The sequence below is a fragment of the Hyla sarda genome, chromosome 5, assembly GCF_029499605.1.
Source record: "Hyla sarda isolate aHylSar1 chromosome 5, aHylSar1.hap1, whole genome shotgun sequence".
Taxonomy (NCBI): domain Eukaryota; kingdom Metazoa; phylum Chordata; class Amphibia; order Anura; family Hylidae; genus Hyla; species Hyla sarda.
Window position 1 is genome coordinate 255,065,468 of NC_079193.1, and position 21,704 is coordinate 255,087,171.

The window sequence follows — 21,704 nt, forward strand, 5'->3', positions numbered from 1 at the left end:
GGGGAGCTATACTGGGCCTAATGTGGGGAACTATACTGCACCTAATGTGGGAGATCTATACTGCACCTAATGGGGAGATCTATACTGCACCTAATGGGGAGATCTATACTGCACCTAATGTGGGAGATCTATACTGCACCTAATGTGGGAGATCTATACTGCACCTAATGTGGGAGATCTATACTGCACCTAATGTGGGGGATCTATACTGCACCTAATGTGGGGATCTATACTGCACCCAATTTGGGGGATCTATACTGCACCTAATGTGGGGGAACATGCTGCACCTAATGTGGGGATCTATACTGCACCCAATTTGGGGGATATATACTGCACCTAATGTGGGGAGCTATACTGGGCCTAATGTGGGGAACTATACTGCACCTAATGTGGGGAACTATACTGCACCTAATGTGGGAGATCTATAATGCACCTAATTTGGGGGATCTATACTGCACCTAATGTGGGGAGCTATACTGCACCTAATTTGGGGGATCTATACTGCACCTAATGTGGGAGATCTATACTGCACCTTATGTGGGGGAACTATACTGCACCTAATGTGGGGGAACTATACTGCACCTAATGTGGGGGAACTATACTGCACCTAATGTGGGGGAACTATACTGCACCTAATGTGGGGGATCTATACTGCACCTAATGTGGGAGATCTATACTGCACCTTATGTGGGGGAACTATACTGCACCTAATGTGGGGGAACTATACTGCACCTAATGTGGGGGAACTATACTGCACCTAATGTGGGGGAACTATACTGCACCTAATGTGGGGGAACTATACTGCACCTAATGTGGGGGAACTATACTGCACCTAATGTGGGGGAACTATACTGCACCTAATGTGGGGAGCTATACTGCACCTAATGTGGGGGAACATGCTGCACCTAATGTGGCGAGCTATACTGCACCTAATTTGGGGGATCTATACTGCACCTAATTTGCAAAGGCCGCCCACGACAGATAGATTTACAGGAAGAGAGTACCAGTGTAGTGAAGAAAACTGAGCGCAAGGATGAAGAGGACCTCGATGTTGGCTCTGCCCCCAGCACAGGATGAGGACAGGGCCGAGAGCTGACAAGCCTCCCGGGAACACAGAGCAGCGCTTCATGTGAGGTGAGTGATGTCCCTGTGTGCTGCCTCTCTCCCCTCTGATCAGCAGTATATTCTGGCTGGGTAATGTGTATAGTAGCAGTCCAGTGGGGTCATGAACATTGATCGCCGCGTCTAAAGGGTTAATCGCGCGCGGCACAACGATCGGTGCCGCACGCTATTAGCCTAGGGTCCCGGCTATCGTAAGATGCCCCAGGAGCGACGGCGGCGAGGGACTGACAAGTATGCGCCGGCTTGCAGCAGTAGGAGGTGAGTGACAGCCTCCTTCCCTTATGGGCATGCTGGGACTTATGGTTTTGCAACAGCTGGAGGCACATTTTTTCTATGGAAAAGCGTACCTTCAGCTGTTGTATAACTACAACTCCCAGCTTGCACAAACAGCTAAAGTGCATGCTGGGAGTTGTAGTGGTGCATCTGCTGGTTGCATAACTACAACTCCCAGCATGCGTGTTGGCTGTCGGTGATTGCTGAGAGTTGTAGTTTTGCAACAGCTGAAGGCACACTGGTTGTGAAACTCAGTTTTTTTTTTTTTTTACCTAACTCAGTGTTTCACGACCGGTGTGTCCCTCCAGCTGTTGCAAACTACAACTCCCAGCATGCACCGTACATGCTGGGAGTTGTATTTTTGCAACAGCTGGAGGCACACTGGTTGTGAAACACTGAGTTAGGTCACAAACTCAGTGATACACAACCAGTGTGCCTACAGCTGTTGCAAAACTAAAACTCATGTACAGTCTGTCAGCACATGCTGGGAGTTGTAGTTTTGCAACAGCTGGATGTGTCCCCCCCCCCCCCCAATGTGAACGTACAGGGTACACTCACATGGGCGGAGGCTTACAGTAAGTATCCGGCTGCAAGTTTGAGCTTCGGCAAATTTTCTGCCGCAGCTCAAACTGCCAGCGAGAAACTACTGTTAACCCCCGCCCGTGTGACTGTACCCTTAAAACACTACACTACACTAACACAAAATAAAATAATAAGTAAAAAACACTACATATACCCCTAAACAGCCCCCCTCCCCTATAAAAATGAAAAACGTCTGGTACGCCACTGTTTCCAAAACGGAGCCTCCAGCTGTTGCAAAACAACTACTCCCAGTATTACCAGACAGCCACTGACTGTCCAGGCATGCTGGGAGTTTTACAACAGCTGGAGGCACCCTGTTTGGGAATCACTGGCGTAGAATACCCCTATGTCCACCCCTATGCAACTCCCTCATTTAGGCCTCAAATGGGCATGGCGCTCTCACTTTGGAGCCCTATCGTATTTCAAGGCAACAGTTTAGGGTCACATATGGGGTATCGCCGTACTCGAGAGAAATTGTGTTACAAATTTTGGGGGGTATTTTCTGCTTTTACCTTTTTTTTAAATGTAAAATTTTTGGGAAAACAAGCATTTTACGTAAAAAAATTTTAATTTTTTTTTTTTAACATATGCAAAAGTCGTGAAACACCTGTGGGGTATTAAGGTTCACTTAACCCCTTGTTATGTTCCCCGAGGGGTCTAGTTTCCAAAATAGTATGCCATGTGTTTTTTTTTTTTTTTTTGCTGTCCTGGCACCATAGGGGCTTCCTAAATGCGGCATGCCCCCAGAGCAAAATTTGCTTCCAAAAAGCCAAATGTGACTACTCCTCTTCCGAGACCTGTAGTGTGCCAGCAGAGCACTTTTTCAACCCCATATGGGGTGTTTTCTGAATCAGGAGAAATTGGGCTTCAAATTTTGGGGGGTATTTTCTGCTATTACCCTTTTTTTAAATGTAAAATTTTTGGGAAAACAAGCATTTTAGGTCAAATTTTTTTTTTTTTTTTTTTACATTGGCAAAAGTCATGAAACACCTGTGGGATATTAAGGCTCACTTTATCCCATGTTACATTCCCCGAGGGGTCTAGTTTCCAAAATGGTATGCCATGTGTTTTTTTTTGTTTTTTTTTTGTTTTGACACCCTAGGGGCTTCCTACAGGTGACATGCCCCCCCAAAACCATTTCAGAAAAAATGTTCTCTCCAAAATCCCCTTGTCGCTCCTTTGCTTCTGAGCCCTCTACTGCGCCCGCCAAACACTTTACATAGACATATGAGGTATGTGCTTACTCGAGAGGAATTGTGCTGCAAATACAAGTAAACATTTTCTCCTTTTACCACTTGCAAAAAATCAAAAATTGGGTCTACAAGAACATATGAGCGTAAAAAAATTACGATTTAGAATTTTCTCCTTCACTTTAGGTGTTTCACAGGAATAGCAGCAAAGTGTTAAAACACTGACTGAGTGTCATTTTGAATACTTTGAGGGGTGTAGTTTTTATAATGGGGTCATTTGTGGGGTATTTCTAATATGAAGACCCTTCAAATCCACTTCAAAACTGAACTGGTCCCTGAAAAATATCGAGTTTGAAAATTTGTGAAAAATTGGAAAATTGCTGCTGAACTTTGAAGCCCTCTGATGTCTTCCAAAAGTAAAAACTCATCAATTTTATGATGCAAACATAAAGTAGGCATATTGTATATGTGAATCAATAAAAAAATTATTTGTAATATACATTTTCCTTACAAGCAGAAAGCTTCAAAGTTAAAAAAAAATGCTCGGAATCAGAATGATAACTAAAAGCATTCAAGAGTTATTAATGTTTAAAGTGACAGTGGTCAGATGTGCAAAACACGCTCTGGTCCTTAAGGCCAAAATGGGCTTGGTCCTTAAGGAGTTAAGAGGATATATATATATATATATATATATATATATATATATATATATATATATATACATACATGTGACGATGGTGCGCCACAGGGTGTAATGGTGCAGGTGTAGGGGCAGATGGTATTGACCCCCAGGGGTAAGATGTTGTTATCCACAAAGTGTTTTTGATGCCAGGGCGTGGTTTTGGGGATCGATAACCACCCGAACTATATCACCGCTATCCTGAGGTTAGGCAGGGCAATAATAGTCCACGAGCAGGTTAGGGTTAACGGTGGCTTTGCTGAGGTAGACAATGGAAATAGTCTTTACAGCTAGGCCAGGATCCCAGAGAGGTGGCCAGGAAGACAGAAGGACCTCGCAGCTTGCTGGACTTTGTAGTGGTTTTAACCCCCTTAGGGACCTATTTCCACCTTAACAACTCAGCAAATTTTCGTTTTGCATTTTCACTTTTTCCTCCTTTCTAAAAATCAGAACGCTTTCAATTTTGCACCTACAGACCCATATACAGGGTGGTATGAGAGCTCATTTTTTGCACCATCATCTGTAGTTTTTAAAGGTACCATTTTTGTTATGATGGGACTTTTTGATTGCTTTTTATAAATATGGATCATTCATTCATAATTCCACAGGTAATATTTTTCATTCATTCATAATTCCACCGGTAATATGACATCGATGGCCAAAGGGCCTCAGTCTTGAAAAAATTACAACCTCTAAGATTAAAAGATGAATGTTGAATTCTCTATTGAAGAGGTATGTTAGCTTGTGCTACAATCAAAACATTTTTGGCACAGGCCCAGCAGCAACAGTAAGCCAAGTAATTCCTGGAACACACAGAGTGGAGCAGGCAGCAGCATGAGTACACAAGAGGGCTTCATAACCCCTAATATTAAAAGATCAATGTTGAAATGTCTATTGAGCATGTATGTTAGCTAGTGCTACCATCAAAATATTTTTGGCACCGGCCTAGCAGCATCACTAAACCATGTAGTTGCTGAATGACATAGACAGATGCAGGCAGCAGCATGAGTACACATGAGGATTCACAACCCCTAACATTAAAAGGTGAATGTTGAAATCTTTATTGAAGATGCATGTTAGCTAGTGCTACCATCCAAAAATGTAAGGCCTAAGCCCAGAAGCATCAGTAAGCCAAGTAGTTCCTGAAAGACACAGAAGCAGTCAGGAACAGGCATCAGTAGTACACCAGAGGGTTTCATTACCCATTACATCGAAAAATCAATTTTGAAATCTCAATTAAGCATTTGTTAGCTAGTGCTACCAGAACATAATTGGAGTTAATATCCCAGTCCCAGTAGCATCAGAAAACAATATATTGGCTGAATGACACAGCCTGGAGGTGGGGAAAGCATAAGGAGCCCATGTAGTGTCGGAATGGTACAGCCTGAAGGTGGCTGTAGCATGAGGAGACCAATGAAATACAAGAATTTTAAATAGAAATCTAAGATATTGAAATTGAGGATTTTGAACTTTAACTCCCAAGTTTTAGTGTCCTGGGCCCCGGCGTGTGGGTACAAAGGACCTAATCTAACAAGGAGTCCCATGTCACATGTCAGCACAATGGCACAGCTTGGAGTTCTTCATTAGATGAAAATATGAGAATTGTGTGTTCCAGTGACATTAGCTCATCGGAGGAACAGGAAAACATGATACAATTTAATTCTGCAGCTGAAGAACCACAACAAAGAATGAACGACTTAAAGCCTACTGGAACTGAGCAACGTCAAAATGGTAAATCTACCACTTGGGATAGTCAGTCAATTCCAACAGCCGGTGGTCCGTATCCACAGTTCCCTGTGTCTGCTAGTCCTTGGCAATATTTCTTTTATTACTGGTCTGGTATCAACATGGCAAAAATGATGGGAGAGAATGTATTGCCTGAATGACACAGCCTGGAGTTGGCTGAAGCATTAGGAGACCCCAGGGCTTCACAATCCCAAAGAAAAAACAGAAGAATTTTTGAAATTTAAAATTAATATTTTGGATTGCTAGTGCTACCTACCATAACAAAATTTTTATTCCCAGGCCCAGCAGCAGTATCAGTAAACCATATATTGCCTGAATGACACAGCCTGGAGTTGGCATAAGCATGAGGAGACCATTGAAATGTATGATTTTTTTTAATATAAATTTATGATTTTGAAATTTAAATTAAGGATTTTGAAATTGAACTTTTAACTCCCAGGTTTTAGTGTCCTGGGCCCCGGCGTGTGGGTTCAAAGGGCCAAATCTAACAAGGAGTCACATGTTACAGGGAAGCACAATGACAGAGTCTGGAGGTGGCATCAGCATGAGTTTACAAGAGGGCTTCACAACCCCTAACATGAGTACCTGTCATCAACTAAACTTTCCCTGATCCCCCTCCCCATCTGTCCCTTACTCTAACTATGCCTATCCCTGTGTTTATTGAGGTTTAAAACGCTGTGGAAATACCTTTTTTTATCCCTCTTCATTAGCTCAGGAGCACCGTCTTTCTGAGGGGTGGAAGGAGGCGGGTCCCAGCAGGCATGATGTCACATGAAGCCTGGCCGGGACTCTGCTTCTGCCAGTCTTCCTGTATGCTGCTCTCCCTCTGCAGCAGTGTTTCCCAAACAGGGTACCTCCAGCTGTTGCAGGTGGCAGCAGCAGCATCAGGAGTCCTGAAAGTGACCCGGTGACAGAGTGGTGCGGTGGTTGGTAATATCAGTACCCGGTGATGAAGGTGGCTGGAATGTTTGTAACTGGGGAGCAGTGCCCTAAATCTGTTTGGCACTATCCATATTTGTGAAGTGTTGCTGTAGCACCTGATTCATCTTCACAAAGGTCTGTCTCTCCATATTTTTCGTGGACAGACGAGTTCTCCTTGGGGTGACTATGGCCCCCGCCGCACTAAACACCTGCTCTGATGGCACACTACTGGCCAGGCAGGACAGCTTTTCAAGGGCAAACTGCAGGTTGCAGCCACAAATCAAGTTTGGCTGCCCAGAAGTCCAGTGGATCTTCAAGGTGTGTTGGCATGGGCATGTCAAGGTATGCCACCACCTGCTGGTTCAGGTCCTGCTCCATGTCTACCTGCTGCTGATTAGTTGCTTCACTATGTGGGTGAAGAAAGGTACTCATCAGCGACTGAAGACTTAGGCTGCTGCTGATGGAGCTGATACTGCTCCTGCCACCCCACCCCTCCCCAGCAGCCATGGCAGTGGAAGGTGAGTGCAGAGGGCCCCCCGAGTAAGACCTGACTTCCTCAAAGACCCCGAGCAAACGGCAGGTGTCACGTATGAGCTGCCACTGGTTAACATTGAAGTTACACAGAGATTACCTCTATGCGCATGGTTCATCAAGAAATCAGTGATGGCTTTTCTCTATTCGTACAGACGGTCCAACATATGCAGGGTGGAATTCAAACGTATGTTGGGGGATACCATTCTGACACTGCAGCTCAAGGAGGGTGTGATTTGCAGTGTACGAGTTTCCTTCCCATTCTTAGGATGTCTTGCAAAACGGGGGGAACACTTCAGGAACTGCTTGACAACCAGATTTAACACGTGTGCCATGCAGGGCGCATGTTTCACCCTTCCTTGTCGCAGCCCAGCCAAGATATTCTTCCTGTTGTTTGTCACCGTGGTTCCCATTTCCAGATTTTGTGGAGTAAGCCACGATTCGATTTCTTTGCGAATTACTTTTAGCAGTTCCCCGCCTGTGTGACTCTTTTTTTCTACAAGGCAAACCATGTGAAGAACAGCGTGACACCGCCATGCCCTGTACACATGGTATGCTGAAAAGCAACATGTCCGGGCAGTGGAGGCTGAGGACACGGTGGAGGATGAGGAGGCGGAGTTGCACACTGTCACAGTACCAACGGGCTGACAGCGTGGAGGAGGAAGCGGCGTGACCTGTCCAAGTTGGGGTTGTGGCTGTGCAGGAACCACATTCAGCCAGTGAGCTGTAAAGGACATGTATGGTCCCTAACCATAGTTACAGCTCCAGACGTTGGCGCTGCCATACACTTTTGTACACACCGACAGGCTAAAGGACTGGCCCACCTCCTCTTCCACAAAATTGTGCAGGGCTGGTAATGCCTTCTTCGCAAAGAAATGACGGCTTGGTACTCTCCACCTCGGCTCGGCACAAGCCAACATTGGGGCCCTGGCTATGCTTCAGCTTCTGCCGACATATTTTGCATGTGGCTACATGAACCTCCTCCGGATGCTTGATGAAAAACTGCCACACCGCCGAGTAGCTGATTTTCCCACCAACAGTCCGCACTAATTGACTGCTACTGTCGCCGTCTCCAGGAACCCCTATTCCACTACCTCCCGGAAAGGTAGGCTGCCGCGAAGCAGGTGGTCTCCCCCAGGCACGTTTGGCTCCAGAATTTCCCCTTCTGCCACCACGCTGACTGCCAACCATGCTACCGCCTTGCTGGCTCAGCTGCTGCCTCAAGGGAAACCTGCAACTCTCTTCTGATGATGATGAAGCCCCTTCTGCACTCTGCTCCCAATTTCGATCGGCTTCATCATCAACAGGGGTCTGCACGTCACTGATGTCCTCCTCAGGTTCCTCAACAGTGTCTGCTTCAGGACCCTGAACCCTTGGAACACCGCCCTCCTCATCACTACTTTGCCACTTAGCGGAGGAAGCGGCGCATGTCTCCTCCCCTTCTTGGCTGGGCAGTAGCTGCTGACTGTCCTCTATTCGATCGTCCTCAGTGAATAGTGGAGCTAAACCCACAGCATAAGATATTTCTGTAAGAGAGGGAACAGCATAGGACAAAGTCAATGGGAGGACAGGGACTGCTCCCGGGCCGTGCCAACTGAGGGTTGTGTCTGAGGAAGCCACCGACTGTTGACTGGAAAAACTCTTTTTGTAAAACACCAGCCGGTGAGTACTATTGCTTGGACTTTCACAGTATGTAGGTCCTTGACAGATTGACAGGTACAATATGGTACACTACTTAGATGTAGGTATGTGTTATGCATGTATGAAGGCAAAATGTGCTACAGTACACTTGGAAAATTTATTTTCATAAAACAGCCAGTTATTAGTTTTCCCTAGCCTTTCACTGTATGTAGGCTTGTTACAGATTAACAGGTACAAAAAAGTGCACTACTTAGATGTAGGCATGTGGTATGTACGTATGAGGGCAAAAAAATGTGCTACAGTAAACTTGGAAAAACTTATTTTTGTTAATCACCAGACGGTGATTACTTTTGCCTGAACTTTCCCAGTATCTAGACTTGTTACAGATTTACAGATACAAAATAGTAGACTGCTTTGATGTAGATATGTGGTTTGCATGTATGAGGGCAGAAAAATGCACTACAGTCTGCTGAAAAAACTTATTTTTGCACAGCATCAAGACATAACAGTGCAGCGCCCCTAAAAAAAATAATTGCACTCTGTCACAGAGTATTAAGAATGGAAACTGCTGGTTATTATACCGTCTAAAGACTAGTATATGCAGCAGATGATTTCTTGTGGAAAAATATTTGCATTCATTGCGAATTGAATAAATCCTGAAATTCGTAACAAATTCGGGTTTGTCTGCTTCGATTCGTTCATCTCTAGTTTTAATCTAGAAATGGCAGAAAAAAAATCTTTTTATCCATTTATGTTCAGCTAGAGAGGTATCAAAGTAGCATCCCAAAGCTGCCGTCTGAACTTTTAAGGTACTGATAGAAAGACCTTTTTCGAACCCTTCTTGGAGAAAGTCTAGTATCTTAGGAATGTCTAGATTCAGAATGTCCGGTGGGGAAGGACCACACCATGAGATAAATTTCTTCCAGTATCTTAAATATATAGCAGAAGTAGAACCTTTTTTACTTTTTAACAATGTATTAACCACCTTACTAGAAAGTCCTTTCTTTTAGTAGGATCTGCCTTTCAAGAGCCATGCTGTTAACTGTAGGGTTTCTAGGTCATGGTAAAATAGAGGTCCCTGCGTCAGAAGATTCTTCATCTGAGGAAGCCGGATCGGAGCTGTTACAGTGGGGAGATTTAGGAGACTGAACCAACCTCTTTTGGGCCACCAAGGGGCTAATGAAGATGACACGAACTTTCTCTGCTTAAATCTTTTGGAGCGCTTTCAGGATAAGATGCAGAGGAGGAAATGCATAAGCATGAGAGAAGTCCCAAGCTTGTTGAAGAGCATCTACTGCAAGAGGTTTCTCCCTCTGATTGAGGGGGAAAAAATCTGCACTTTCTTGTTGGCAAAGAGATCTATTTCTGGGTTCCCCCAAACTCTCACCAGTGACTGAAAGACTTGTGAATTTAGTTCCCATCCCCCTGGATCCCCTTGGTTCCGGCTTAGGAAGTCTGCTTCCTGATTTTCTACGCCCTTCAGATGTACAGCTGTAGGGGAAAGAACATTTTTCTCTGCCCAGATGAAAATCTTTGAGGAGAGATTTCTTAGAGGGGAATGTCTTGTTCCCCCTTGGTGGTTGAGAAAGGCCACTGTGGCTATATTGTCCGAATATACCGTCACATGATGTTTTTTTCTTTAGAGATGTTCGGAGGCTCTTAATGCCATTAAAACTGCCTTCAATTCCCGAAAGTTGGAGGAGTGACATCAGGTTTTCTGGGACCATGAACCCTGAAGATGAAGGTGCTCAATGTGAGCACCCCAACCCCAAAGACTCATGTCTGTCGTCGCTGTAACAACAGGAGAGAGGATCCAATGAATTCCCATAGTGAGATTCTTTTTCTTCAGCCACCAAGCTAATGAGGCTTTTACCTGATGTGGAATTTGTAATCTCTTCTCTAAAGACAGTTGTGATCTGTCCCATACTTTCAAAATCAGGGATTGAAGGGGTCTTTTAGCCCATGGTACTGCCAGTATACAGGATGTCATTGACCATAAGACTGACATGGCTGTTCTTATAGGACAAGAATTTCTCTGTATCAGATTTTTTATTTTCAGCTGAAGGGAGAGAATCTTGTCTTCTGGGAGAAAGGTCTTTTGTTTCTTTGAATTTACGATCATGCCCAGAAATGTCTTCTTCCTTGCTAGAATTAAGTCTGACTTCTGCCAGTTTATGATTCGGCAGAGGTTCTGAAGACAAGACAGAGTTAGAAGGAGGTGCTGATGAAGCATCTCCTTTGACTGGGCAATAATTAGTAAATCGTCCACATAAGGAATTATTAAAATTCCTTTCTGTCTCAGATGAGCAACCACCTCTACCATTACTTTCATAAACATTCTCTAGACGGAGGCTATTCCGAAAGGAAGGGCCTGAAATTGAAAATGGAGGGTAGAGTGATTGTGTTGAATTGCAGGTATTTTTGAGGTATTTTTGATGAGAGGGATGAATTGGTAGGTGGAAGTAGGCATCTTTTAGATCGATGGTACACATCCAGGAGTCTCTGTGAATGAGAGGTATGACTATCTTCGGGGGTCTCCATCTTGAACCTTTTGTATGAAATAAACTTTAGATATTTTAGATTTATAATAGTTCTGAATGTGCCGTTTGGCTTGGGCACCAAAAATAGATGGGAGTAGTGACCCAGACTTTGTTCCAAGATGGGGACCGGAATGACAGCTCCTGGAAACAAAATATCCTTTATACCTGAAAATAGACGTTCGTTTAAAATGTCTGATCTGAGATTTGTGGAGAGGCTGAAACCTCTTTTCTGTATCCCTGAGATATGGTATTAAGAATGAAGGGATTTTTTGTGATCTGGGACCACTGGTGACTGAACAGAGACAGCCTTCCTCCCACAAGATTGTCATTGCTTTTTGTTATCAGAATTGGGATTGAGGATAGAGTCTATGCTTTTCCCTCCTTTGGGATAGCTTTACTGACCTCCTTTTACCTTTCCCTTTATATTCTTTTTTAAAGGAACGAACATTTTTATTTTGTTTAGGTTTTTTCTAGATAGGGAAATCTTTTTTTCCTGTCAGCCGCCTGTTCTAAAAAAATTTCAAGGACCGGTCCAAAGACAAGATTACCCTGGAAGGAGATGGCACAAAGCTTAACCTTAGAGGTAGAGTCACATTGCCAATTTTTAACCCATAGGGCCCTTGTAGCGGAGTTAGATAAGGCGGTGGCTTTTGCCACAAATCTAATTGTTTCCACTGATGCAGGGGTCCTCAAACAGGGGGCCAGTTCACTGTCCCTCAGACGGTTAGAAGGCCGGAATAAAGTAAAAAAAAAAACTATGAACAAATTCCTATGCACACTTATCTATCTTATTATTGGACTACCCCTTTAAGTACATAAGTACACAGCACAGTTCCCCCCACATTAGATAGGCAGCATAGTTCCCCCCCACATTAGGTTGGCAGTATAGTTCCCCCACATTAGGTGCAGTATGTTCCCCCACAGACATACAGCCTCCAGCCATACAGTGTATGGCTGGAGGCTGTATGCCTGTGTACTGCCCCACTTCAGTGCTCTGTCCACCACTCCCCCGGTTCCGGCCATAGCAGTAAATTCCAGGACCGGAGGAGCGGTGGTCGGAGCACTGAAGCTGACGTGCCACTGGTAACACTTACCAAGCTGGCCAGCGCACGTCCTGCTCGCTGCTCAACTGCTATGGGCGCAAGCACGGGACGTCAGTGACGTCCCTGTGTGCGCTACCTCCCGGCGGCCCATGCATTTTTAAAGTAAACGCGGGGCCGCAGAGAGGTAGCCGAAACATCTTTTGGGACACAGGGATGTCCTTAGGCAGCGGCAGCAAGCGGGCAGGATAAATGTCCTTGGCGGGCCGTGGCCGGCCCGCGGGCTGTAGTTTGAGGACCCCTGCGCTGATGCATCCACCAAAAAGGCTGTGGCTAGTTTTAACATTGGAATGGAAGATAAAATATTTTCTCCAGTTGTTTTGTTGAGCAAATGGCTCTCTAACTCCTCTAGCCAAATAACGAGACCTGGTACAGTAGTAGCCGCAATATTGGGGTTGATTAAAGCCAAAGAGGCTTCCCAGGATCTTTTTAGAAGACCATCCATTTTGCAGCCTAGGGTGTCCTTAAGCTGAGCCGCATTCTCAAATGGAAGCACAGTACTTATAACAACTTTAGAAAGCTGCACATCCATTTCTGGAGGTCACTCCACAGATTTACTTCATTAGGGTCGAAGGGGAAACAATTGTGAAATTCTTTAGGAATCTGCAAGCACCTCTCCGCAACCTGCCACTCATCTGTGATGAGTTTTTATGCTATCATGAACCAAAAAAACTTTTGTAACACCAGAATTCAAATCTTCATTAGAATCCGAGTCTGAGTCAAAAACAATAGCAGTTATTTGCTTTTTTGGTGGAGGAGGTCCAGCAACAGGCATGTCAATAGTAGCGAGAGCTGAAGTACTAGGCAACGCAGTACTATGGCAGTAGCTATGTACTTGCTGATTAATAAGGGAATGAAGCTCATCCATAAAGGACAGAGATTCTTGGAAAACAATCCTGTCAGTGCTAAAAGGGGTTTAGGATGGGTATCCAGTAGTACAACAGAACAGATTCCACATATTTTGGACTAAGATTTAGATTCCTTAACCCCTTAAGGACTCAGGGTTTTTCCGTTTTTGCACTTTCGTTTTTTCCTCCTTATCTTTTAAAAATCATAGCCCTTTAAATTTTCCACCTAAAAATCCATATTATGGCTTATTTTTCGCGTCGCCAATTCTACTTTGCAGTGACATTAGTCATTTTACCCAAAAATGCACGGCGAAACGGAAAAAAAAATCATTGTGCGACAAAATCGAAGAAAAAACACCATTTTGTAACTTTTGGCGGCTTCCGTTTCTACGCAGTGCATATTTCGGTAAAAATGACACCTTAAAATTATTCTGTAGGTCCATACAGTTAAAATGATACCCTACTTATATAGGTTTGATTTTGTCGCACTTCTGGAAAAAATCATAACTACATGCAGGAAAATGTATACGTTTAAAAATGTCATCGTCTGACCCCTATAACTTTTTTATTTTTCCACGTATAGGGCGGTATGAGGACTCATTTTTTGCACCGTGATCTGAAGCTTTTATCGGTATGATTTTTGTTTTGATCAGACTTTTTGATCACTTTTTAATGGTATAAAAAGTGACCAAAAATGCGCTTTTTTTTTGAATTTGGATTTTTTTTGCGCGTACGCCATTGACCGTGCGGTTTAATTAATGATATATTTTTATAGTTCGGACATTTACGCACGCGGCGATACCACATATGTTTATTTTTTTTTTTTTTTACACTGTTATTTTTCTTTATGGGAAAAGGGGGGTGATTCAAATTTTTATTAGGGAAGGGGTTAAATGACCTTTATTAACACTTTTTTTTTACATTTTTTTTGCAGTGTTATAGGTCCCATAGGGACCTATAACACTGCACACACTGATCTTTTACACAGATCACAGGCGTGTATTAACACCCCTGTGATCAGTGTTATCGGCGCTTGACTGCTCCTGCCTGGATCTCAGGCACGGAGCAGTCATTCGCCGATCGGACACCGAGGAGGCAGGTAGGGGCCCTCCCGGTGTCCTGTCAGCTGTTCGGGACGCCGCAATTTCACCGCGGTGGTCCCGAACAGCCCGACTGAGCAGCCGGGTCACTTTCACTTTAGAAGCGGCGGTCAGCTTTGACCGCTGCTTCTAAAGGGTTAATACCGCACATCGCCGCGATCGGCGATGTGTGGTATTAGCCGCAGGTCCCGGCCGTTGATGAGCGCCGGGACCCACGCGATATGATGCGGGATCGCGGCGCGATCCTGGTTCAAATCGCGGGAACCAGTGCAGGACGTAAATATACGTCCTGCGTCGTTAAGGGGTTAAAGAGTACCTGTCAACAACAAAAACTTTTAATATGTTGTTCATAATCATTAATGAAAACATATTGTAATATATCTTCATTAAAAAATATTAATATTTATACCAGTTTTTTCACTTTATTCTTTTGGCCACTAGGGGTCTCTCTTCTATGCCTGGTCTGCAGGCAGCTTTCTATGCTTTTCATAGTAAGTGTACAGCTTTTAGGACTAATGCTGAAAGGGCACTGGTCCTTCCACAGGAAGTTCAGTACTCTCAGCTCAGGACTTGCTCCCAGCCTGGAGCAGCACTGTGAGCTACAAGCCTGCACATGCCTCTCATATAACAGAGGCCAGTTACCTCCCCCTCCCCCCCCCCTGCTCTGTGTTCTCCCTGCCCCTCACCACACGTTATCTTATACATTGTATTATCTCACTGCACTCCCTGCTCTGTGCCCCCCCCCCCCTGACATTCATCTTAATTACTGCCTCTGTAATTTCTCCCACCGCCCCTGGTTCTCAGCATTGACTTTTTAATGCAGAGAGACACAGGAGAGAGAGAGAGAGACAGAGGCTGCCAGCCCTCCCCTGTACTTAGTCTGTATGCACACTGCAGAGCAGTGTTTCCCAACCAGGGTGGCTCCAGCTGTTGCAAAGCTACAACTCCCAACATGCCCGGACAGCTGTTTGCTGTCTGGGAATGCTGGGAGTTGTAGTTTTGCAACAGCTGGAGGTATCCTGGTTGGGAAACACTGCTGCAGAGGGAGAGCAGCATACAGGAAGACTGACAGAAGCAGAGTACCGTACAGGCTTCATGTGACATCATGCCTGCCGGGACCCGCCTCCTTCCACCCCTCAGAAAGACAGTGCTCCTGAGCTAATGAAGAGGGATAAAAAAAGGTATTTCCACAGCGTTTCAAACCTCAATAAACACAGGGATAGGCATAGTTAGAGTAAGGGACAGATGGGGAGCGGGATCAGGGAAAGTTTAGTTGATGACAGGTACTCTTTAACCGTTTCTTTAGAGGATTCTCTTTCTTTTGATTTCTTCGGGGCCTTCTTGTCTCCCTAAGTGGGAAAGGGAATACCCATAAGAATCAAAACTATATACTTAAGAAAGTAGAATATAGGGGAAAATATGGCAAAATGGTGCTAACCCCAAAGTAACAGCTGCTATAGAAAACAACATGTGATACATAAGAAAAAGCAGCATCAAAAGTAAGTGAACCACCTAAGGGCCAGCTACTCACAGTTACAGCCGATGCCGAGCACTCCAGATGAGCAGAGCGGGGGGCAGCAGACACATCCATGACGGATTGATGTAGGATGGAACAGATGAGCAATTTATACGCCTATGTTCAAATTTGGCGCCACTCCATGCTTCTCCAGCGGTGGGCGCTGCCATATTGGGGAGGGACTTTCTGTCCCCAGCCAATGCCCGAACACACGCGTCCGTAACAGCCAGGGAGCTTCAAGGAGAACCGAAACCTGCCAGAACAGGACTTCTGCTGCAAAAACCTGGGGGGGGGAGAGATGCCAGCATGACCAAAGTCCCTGCTGCCTGGCATCCCTGTCCGGAGCAGAAATCAGCCAACCAGAGGTAAGAACCTCACTCTCTATGTATGCTACTAGGAACAGAAAACACTGAGGGGTGGATGGGGAGGGGCCTATTTAACCTCTCTGTTTCCTGTTCCTCTAAGAGCTACAGGAGATAATCTCATGGTGGTGCTGTCATGGTGAAAAAGTGAAAATAAGACTGAATACAGAACTTCCAGTTGTGTGGGCCCTGTGCATGAAAAAGGGACAAAGCGGCTCATGGGTAATTAGAAGCACATTACACAGTATTATAACTTGGCATAATAGGCTCAAAGGCTGAAGAAAAATAAAAACCTGAAATGCCCCTTTAAATGGGTACTGTCATTTGCAAAAACTTATAGGCTGACATTTATCATAGTCTTTAGACTGTTTTTTTGTGTATAAAAAAAGGCGCAAGCAGGGTTTATTTGCGCCTTTTGGTTTACACATTTCTGCTGATTTTGAGTTGCAATCCCCTGATTTTGGCAATACACATGGTATGGAAGAATTTTATGAACTGCACTTTTTTGTGAAGAGGTGCAAAAAAGGCACAAAGACTTAGCTTTTGGGTGTATGTGTAGAGAGAAATTTCAGAAAATGTGACCTGCACAAAATTTAGGAAATGCTCTGACCATTTCATAAATCTGATGCTCCTACATAACCAGCACACAGAAAAAAAGGTGTAGAAATATGCTTCACTTACACCTACAATGATGAATGCTGGCGATAATATAATGCAGATAATAACATTATGGCCGGCATTTATCATTATAGGTGTAAGTGAAGCATTTTTCTACACCTTTTTTTGTGTACTGATAATGTGTAGGAGCATCAAATTTATTATATGTTCACAGAGAATTTGATAAATTTTGTGCAGGTCACATTTTCTGAAATTTCTCTCTTCACATACACCAAAAAGCTAAGTTTGGGCTGGTGTAGTTTTAGATACTTTTCACGCATGCCACTACAGCTAACACAGTGTTTTATTGAGACCACTATGGTTTGTTTAAAATTGCCCTATTCTGACCCCTATAACATTCAAACTTTTCCGCTCAGTGGTCTGTAGTTTTTATCACTACCATTTTTTGCATATTTTGATCACTTTTATTCCTTATTTTTCTGGGATGTGATAACAAAATCAGCCATTTTTATGTTGTTTTTTTTTTTACGGTTATGCAGTTCACTGTATGGGATCATTAACATTATGTTTTAATAGTTTTAACATTTCTGCACTTTTTTTTGTAAAATGTGAAAGGGGAATTAATTTCTTATTTTATTTGCTGATTCACATTTATTTAAAAAAAAAATTTGTTTATTTTTACATTTCTTTTTAAGTCCCCACAGGGGACTATTTATAACAATATTTTGATAGCACTGATCAGTGTTGTCTGCAATCTACTGCTATAGTCTGCCAGAATGTGCATCTTTCCGCGGCAGAATTAAAGATGCGGAAGCCTAAGGGTTTATTCACATGGCAGAATTTCAGCTTGCAGAATTCCACCTCAAATTAAAGCCCATAGACTTCTATGGGATTCCGCACTCCCATTCACACTTCTGAATTGCTGCTTGCGGAATTCTGCCGTGTGAATAGACCTTTAGTGTTGCAGGCTGCAGTGCCATTTTGCCCTTGAGAACATATCAACCCATATCAAATGTAAAATGACTGGTGGCAGTGGTATGGGACAGACTTAGCAAGTGTAACAGAGTTTTTATTCTGCCTGTTGCCATGAGTAGAACTTGATAGAAAACATTATATTGGTTCATTCTGGAATACTAGGGACTAGATTAATGGAATCTTACTTTCATATAATTGTATAGACACAAACATATAGGATAGATATATCTATAATTTCTTTTACTTAAAATAATAAACAGTACAATGTAGATTGTGACAACTAAGTTTATTCAACAACTTTTTTTTCCCAAATATGAAACATTTACATTGTCATAAAAGTATACAGGGGTGAAGATACTTACTGTTTATTAAGTGCCTAAACCAACTTATCTTGTATATCTATAAACTCTTACTACTAAATATAAAATAGTTTCTACTTTTATAATCCTTGTTGTTTAGGTAAAGGCTTAAGAGGTGAGGGGATGTATCGCCTGCGAGCGTGAGGATGAGTAGGGCTTGTTGGGTCAGTCTCACAAGGGTTCCCTATCAGAGAAGGTGAGGGCATAAAATGAGCATAACTGGACCATCTTGAGCCAACCTTTGAATTGTCCAGGTTGGGAAAGAAATGCCTGAAACAATGGAAAGAATAAAGACCATGGAGGGGATGGAAAAAAAAAACAACTTCAATTAAAGAGCATAAAACGGAAATCACGACAACTAAATTGTTTAACGGTGTAAATTCCCGTACATTGCAAAAGTCGCTTCTAATTAGGTTAAGCATACAATGGCCATAAGGGGTTGTGTATTGGCGAACCATTTTGCCCTGAAACATGGGAGGAAGTTTACCACTTCCACAGTTTCTCTAAAAAAGAAATACATGCATCAGACAGGAATGGAGTTTCGGTTGTCGGAGTAAAAATGTGGCTGGGTCACCTAGCTTCCAAACCCCCACTGATTCCCCGCAGCTCCCGTTAGTCTTCTAATCCCCTGACTTTCTGACTTCTTCCTGCTTTTTTTTCCCCTATTTTTCTTTAAAAGCTAAAAATACTTCTTTAATTAATGTTTCGAAGAATACTCTCTCCCAAAGCTGTAAGTTAGTGGTTTGGATCTCCATCAAATATAATGCCTGTGCAACTTTTCTCTTAAAGGAGAAAAATCATGGGGAAAAACGTATCCCTTATTTAAAGGATAGCAGATATGCTTTAGATCTCGGGGGGGGGGGGGGGGGGGGGGGTGTTCCAACTGCTGGGACCCCCGCTTTCTTCTATACAGGGCCCCGGCCAGCCCCGGGAGAGGCGCATCACGACTCCCGCACAAAGAGGGGGCCGCCACGACCCCTCCATATATCTCCATAGGAGTGGGGGCGGTATGGGTGGAGATAAGTTTTTCCCCATGATATATCTCTTTTAAGGACACAACCAATTTTAGCTTTTACTTTTTCCTCCTCACCTTTTAAAGGAAAACGGTCACACTAAACCCAATAAACAGGGTTTCAGTGTGGGTGACCAGGAGTGCAAAGAAGAGAAACTTACCAAATTCCATCCAGTGCCTCCTGTGATATTGCCCGACAAAAGTCCTGTGCTCAATTCGGTTACCTGCGTGCAGGAGGTGGGGCCCCGATGGCTGTCCACCCCCTGATTCTTTCTGCCTCCTGAAACAATCTGCCTCTATTAGTGTATTCAAATTCTGCGCTGCGCTCTGAGGCAGGAGCACAAGCACAGTTAGTATACAGAGCGCAGCGCAGAATTTGAATATACTAATAGAGGCAGATTGTTTCAGGAGGCAAAAAGGTTGTGGATAGCCATCGGGGCCCCATGTCCTGCACGCAGGTAACCGAACTGAGCACAGGACTTTTGTCGGGCAATATCACAGGAGCCACTGGATGGAATTTGGTAAGTGACACCTCTTTGACCTCCTGGTCACCCACACTATAACCCTGTGTATTGGGTTTAGTGTGGGTGATCAGGGTGACAGTAAAACAATAACATTTGTGAGGTAAATCAGTAAAAAAAAGTTTTAGTCTGCGTAATTCATGCTGCAGAAAAAAAAGCTGAAATCTGCAGTGGAGTATGTACATGTGAATGTAACCTAATAAGCTCCCACCAAACTTCAGTTTTACAGGTTATAAAATGGGTGCTCTGCGCTGCTGCTGCTGAAAATTTGTCATCACAGAAACAACCCCTCCACATACTGTAAGGCATGGATGTGCAATTAAATGCTAAATATGAATCTTCTCTTTGTACTCACTTTCCCCTGCGAACAGCCTTGTGCACTGCATGTTAATGAAACAGTTAAAGAGGGTTATGTAAAAAAAATTGCAAAATAGATGCTCAAATATAGGATAACATAAAAAAACTTTACTCATCTCTCCAGTTCCCTTGTGATCCAATGCAGAAGCTCCTGTGGGAACCCTGTATTTGTTTATTGGAGGTCAATATGAAATTGCTGTAACCACAGTGGCCTCAGCGGTCATGTGCTGTACTACTACCATTGTGGCTCTCAATGCCTAGCAGTGATGCCAGCAATACTACATGTGAACCACTGAGGACATTGATTGGCTCCAGCTGTCACGTGTTGTCCACTGTTAAAGGAGTAGTCTTGTGGAGAAAAACGTAACATCTATCCAAAAGGATACATTTTAGATCTCGGGGGGGGGGGGACGGGGGTTTGGGTCCCCTGCGATCTCATGTATGGAGCCTCGGCTCTCCCCCAGAGCGGCGCTTCACGACCTCTGCCCAATGTAGGGGCCGCCACGGCCCCTCCATATATCTCTATGGGAGAGCCTCTCTGCTACCTTTGGCTCTCCATTAGAGCTATATGGAGGGGGCGGGGGTCATGATGCGCCACTCTGGGGGAGAGCTGGGGCTCCATACAGGAGATTGCGGGGGGAGGGGCAGCTGTCGGTCCCCCTGCCATCTAAAACTTATCCCCTATCCTTTGGATAAGGAATACGTTTTTCTCCACAAAAATACTCCTTTAAAGGACATCTGCAGCGTTACAAACACTTATCCCCTATCCTCAAGATAGTGGTTAAGTGTTTGATCGCGGGGGGGGGGGGGTCCGAATGCTGGGACCCGGTTATCCCCTGTATGGGGCCGCGGCTCTCCCGTGCAGGGGGCGTGCCAGCCGCAGCATGACGTTGCGGCCGGCACGCCTCCTCCATACATCTCTATGGGAGAGGCGGGGAGGCAGCATTCATGCCTCCCCGCATCCCCCATAGAACTGTATGGGGACGGGGAGGAGACGGGGAGTCAGTGTCGACCTCTAGGTCGACGCTACGCGCCTTAGCGCTCACCATGAGCGCTTATGGCGGCGCCTCGTTAGGGAGATCGGGGGGTCGGGTCCCAGCGGTCGGACCCCCCACGATCAAACACTTATCCCCTATCCTGTGGATAGGGGATAAGTGTAATGCCGCTGCAGTTGTCCTTTTAGAACAGGGTGCGAGCTGAAACTTCTGCATGTTACCGCCCCAGGATTGTGGTGAGTTAAGGTTGTATTGTTATATTACATTTAAGTCTCTTATTTTATTTTTTTTTAAATGGTAGCTAACCCCTTTTAAAGAGTCCTCCTGCATTGGTTAGTCTTAAGTGTATATATCTGCATGCAGTGCACAGATGTCTGCCGGGATTGCTGTGGGGGATTTAAGCCAATAAAAAGATACAGATTCCAAATCTGCAGTTTTTAGCTTTGCATTTATTCAATAGGGAAGGGTCTGTGGTGACAGATTCTTTTCTCTTTCAATTGTAAGAGTCTAAGTATAAAAATAAATGAAATAAATAAGTACATTTGAAGTGGGCCATAGAGCATCTGTTTTGCACATTTTGCTGTCAGCCTGTTCACCCACACTAAACCTTATACACTGGGTTATAGTGCGGGTGAACAGGAGTCCAACGAGGGGTCATTAAATATGTCCAGTAGCAGGGGCGTAGCTAGAAATCACAGGGCCCCCAAGCGAAAAAT

General features: G+C 44.3%; 1 protein-coding gene across 1 annotated transcript in view; it reads right to left on the minus strand.

The window, feature by feature from the left end:
* Positions 1-18,053: 18,053 nt before the first annotated feature.
* SEH1L (SEH1 like nucleoporin) overlaps positions 18,054-21,704 on the minus strand; it is a 36,092-nt gene continuing 32,441 nt past the window's right edge. The window contains exon 9 of the mRNA XM_056521522.1: positions 18,054-18,373. Within this exon, the coding sequence (XP_056377497.1) occupies positions 18,184-18,373 (190 nt within the window). The 3' untranslated portion in view covers positions 18,054-18,183. The remainder of the gene's footprint in view (positions 18,374-21,704) is intronic.